At 44.6% G+C, this 3,506-nt stretch overlaps 1 protein-coding gene across 1 annotated transcript in view; it reads left to right on the forward strand.

The window, feature by feature from the left end:
* The window catches only part of COMMD7 (COMM domain containing 7), a gene marked incomplete at its 5' end in the record, with an annotated part of 37,745 nt that extends 34,628 nt beyond the window's left edge, over window positions 1–3,117 (forward strand). Inside the window, 4 exons of the mRNA XM_011979874.1 lie at window positions 900–1,000; window positions 1,308–1,357; window positions 1,743–1,791; window positions 2,356–3,117. Of these exons, the coding sequence (XP_011835264.1) occupies window positions 900–1,000; window positions 1,308–1,357; window positions 1,743–1,791; window positions 2,356–2,432 (277 nt within the window). The remainder of the gene's footprint in view (window positions 1–899; window positions 1,001–1,307; window positions 1,358–1,742; window positions 1,792–2,355) is intronic.
* Window positions 3,118–3,506: the final 389 nt, after the last annotated feature.

Genomic DNA, 3,506 nt, shown 5'->3' on the forward strand with positions numbered 1-3,506 from the left:
GAGTAGCTGGGACTACAGGCGCCTGCCACCACACCCGGCTAATTTTTTGTATTTTTAGTGGAGACGGGGTTTCACCGTGTTAGCCAGGATGGTCTCTATCTCCTGACGTTGTGATCCACCCGCCTCAGCCTCCCAAAGTGCTGGGATTATAGGCATGAGCCACCGCACCCGGCCAAATTGTGTATTTTTAGTAGAGACGGGGTTTCACCATGTTGGCCAGACTGGCCTTGAACTTCCAACCTCAGGTGATCCACCCTCCTCGGCCTCCCAAAGTGCTGGGATTACAGGCGTGAACCACCACGCCCAGCCCCTTGCTTTTATATCACGAAGAGAGAAAACAACGGAAAATGCCAAGTAAGCCGAAACCATCCATCAGTATTATCATTTCCCCAGCCTAAGGTTTTCATTTGGCTTCAAGCGAGTGTCATACGCACAGCATTAACCAGCGCTATTCAGTGCATCTCTAATCATTATTTGACCTAGTCAAAAATCTGCCCATTTTCATGGATCAGGAGAAGACTTACTTGTAAAAATATACCTCCTACTTTCTCCAGTTTACTGCTCTCAGATGTCACTGTGACAAAAAGAAAAATAACAAGTGACTGAGAACTTACCCTGAAGACCCCAATTTTGCAATTGTCTAGTAGAAGCCATGTGGGGGCCAGTATGATGGCAGCACAGTTTTTATTCCAAGATGGATTAAATCTTGGAATGAAAAATACAACATTAATGTTGTGGTCTGCCACTCTGTACCCTCCTCCATCCCTAGGTATGTGCATATAGGTTGAGCCCTTGTTCTGCACCCTCCCCACTATCTGTGTCAATGCTAAATATTGCAGTGTTGGGGCAGGATGGAGAGGGGGAGATTCTTCCTATTGTAATTGACTTTGGCTTTTGCTTTTGTTCCAGTGGAAGCAGAATGCTCCCACCCTTGCTCAGTGGGCCATTGGTCAGACTCTGATGATTAACCAGCTCATAGATATGGAGTGGAAATTTGGAGGTAACTAGTTACAACCAGTCCTGGGTTATTTGGGTGGTACAGGGTCGGGGTGCAGAGGCTGTGACACAGCCACTGTGGGGAAGGCACTGTTGAGGCAGCACCTGCTGTTTTGTATTCTGCCCACATTCGGTAGCTGTTTCAATTCATGGCTCTGGATAAGTTGACTTTCCAGAAGTACACCTTGCTGCCCTCATACTTGCCCCCACATGGCTTCTGCTGGACAACTGCAAAACTGGGGTCTTCAGGGTCAGTCCTCAATCAGTCACTTGTTATTTTTCTCTCTCTTTTTTTTTTTTTTTTGTCACAGTGACATCTGGGAGCAGTGAATTGGAGAAAGTGGGAAGTATATTTTTACAAGTAAGTCTTCTCCTGATCCTTGAAAATGGGTAGATTTTTGACTTGGTTAAAAATTATCAAATCTACATTGGGTTAAATATCCAACCATTTAAATGTCCATTTAAATGGATGTTTTACTGAAGTACCTTATATATCTATCTCAGAGCAGTGTGGCCAACTACAGATGTGGTCACTAACATGCCTACTTTCAGATGAATAGATCCTAGTATGATTCATTGACATGTGATTGTTCCTGTAATCATGGGAATTGTTAGAATTTTCAGTGGTGGATGATCCATACTGCTCCTGTAGGACTCTCAGGTTGGAAGCTTAATTAAGTCAAAGGGTTTTAATTTATTTGCCCAGTTGTCATTTTAATTTAAATTATTTCTTTTTCTTTCATCAGCTAAAGTTGGTGGTTAAGAAAGGAAATCAAACCGAAAATGTGTATATAGGTGAGTCTGAATTCCCTCTTGAACCTCTTCACCTTTTCCATGTTCTCTGCAGTCAGGGGCTGGTGACACTCACCACAAATCATGTCTTCTATAAAACAGTCATTGCCAGCTGTGGAGTAGCTGTTCCACTGCCTTTCCTCTCCTAAAAGATGGCACAAGGAGTGTTAGAAAGCCATTGGCAGGTTGGAGCCCCCACAGTTGAAGAGCCGTTTTGAAAAAGGGAAAGGGAGGGAACAGAATGTCTGGGATTGAAGAAGAAGGTTGACGAGCAAGAAGCTCTTGCCGTAGAAGTCCCATTGAACATCCCGAATGATACCCTTTCATCTCTTTGTGCTGTGGAGCTGTGCCATTTGAACACTCACTCCCTTTTTTTTTTCCTATGGAGCAGAGAACCTTCTGCATTCAAGTCTCTCAGTTCTTTATTATGATCAATTACCCATCAAGAACTGCTTAGAGGTACTAAGCCAAAAAAGAAAAAAAAAATCCTCTGCGTGGAAATTAATTTTCTTGGATGATTCTGTGGAGTTGGAAACATTTATCTGAAGCTGAATTTTCTCTCCCCAGAATTAACCTTGCCTCAGTTCTACAGCTTCCTGCACGAGATGGAGCGAGTCAGAACCAGCATGGAGTGTTTCTGCTGATTTCTGTCCCTGCATCTCCCCTGGCCCCGTTCCCTGCCCTCCTCCCTTCCCTGGGTGACTGCTCTGAGAGGCACTTCACTCACAGGCCTGTGGGATGCTCCATGGGGTCCTGCTGGCTTCTTGGGAGCCCAGGTGCAAAGGGTTTCTGAAAAACAACAGGATTAAGTACTTAAAGAGCCCAACACAATTACCCCGTAAACTCTGTGTTAGGGCAACCTCCACCACCTATCTGTCTTCCAGGACACATTTTAGATACTGTGACAGGCAGGCCACTGCATCTCAGATTCAGGGGAGAAAATAAATTGTCACCCCCCTTTCAAAGTTCCAGAGTAAATAAATGGTGCCATCATTCAAGATAACATGCTAATCACCCTCCTCCCAAAAAACAAGAGCTTGTTTATGGCTGAGGAATCGGTGGATTGTCTGAATGACGTGTACAGAGCCCCCACGGATTTCTGCACACTCTGGGTCTGTGCTGGTGGAACATTGCCAGTCAGTTTTTAATGAGGCACCTGTGTGTAAATACATGCTTGGTTTTCTCTGCAGAGAACTGAGGCTAAACTCTGTCCCCACTTCTGGTTTTGCCCTGTCATGTTGTAACGAGGCAGGCCTTTTGAGGCCATTTTAGTTTGAGCTCAAGCCAACCTCTTCTGTTGGTTAGATGATGAATAAAAAGGTTCTGAAGCAAAGGTCTGGATCCAGTTGTCTTTCTACTGCATGGATTAAAGAGTGGTGTACCTTGCAGAGAGCTAGTGCTTGCTCTTGTCTTTAAAAATTATCTTCCTGATTTTGTGAAGATCCTGGGTCTCCAGTGAAATTGTGTCTGTTCCAGTGCTGGAATTCGTAAGAGCAATTCCGGGGAAAACTCAGGTTAAAAGCCCCAGGAAAAAGCATAACATGTGAAATTGAAATGCTTTGTGTACAGATGGCTTTAGCCCCCACCCTAGCATGTGACTTTTCCTGCTCCTCCTCCTCCAATACGTCTCCTTCTCAGAAATTTTTTGTTTGTTTGTTTGTTTGTTTGAGACAGACTCGCTCTGTCGCCCAGGCTGGAGTGCAGTTGTGTGATCTCAG

The sequence above is a fragment of the Mandrillus leucophaeus genome, unplaced genomic scaffold (genome assembly GCF_000951045.1).
Source record: "Mandrillus leucophaeus isolate KB7577 unplaced genomic scaffold, Mleu.le_1.0 Scaffold206, whole genome shotgun sequence".
NCBI lineage: Eukaryota > Metazoa > Chordata > Mammalia > Primates > Cercopithecidae > Mandrillus > Mandrillus leucophaeus.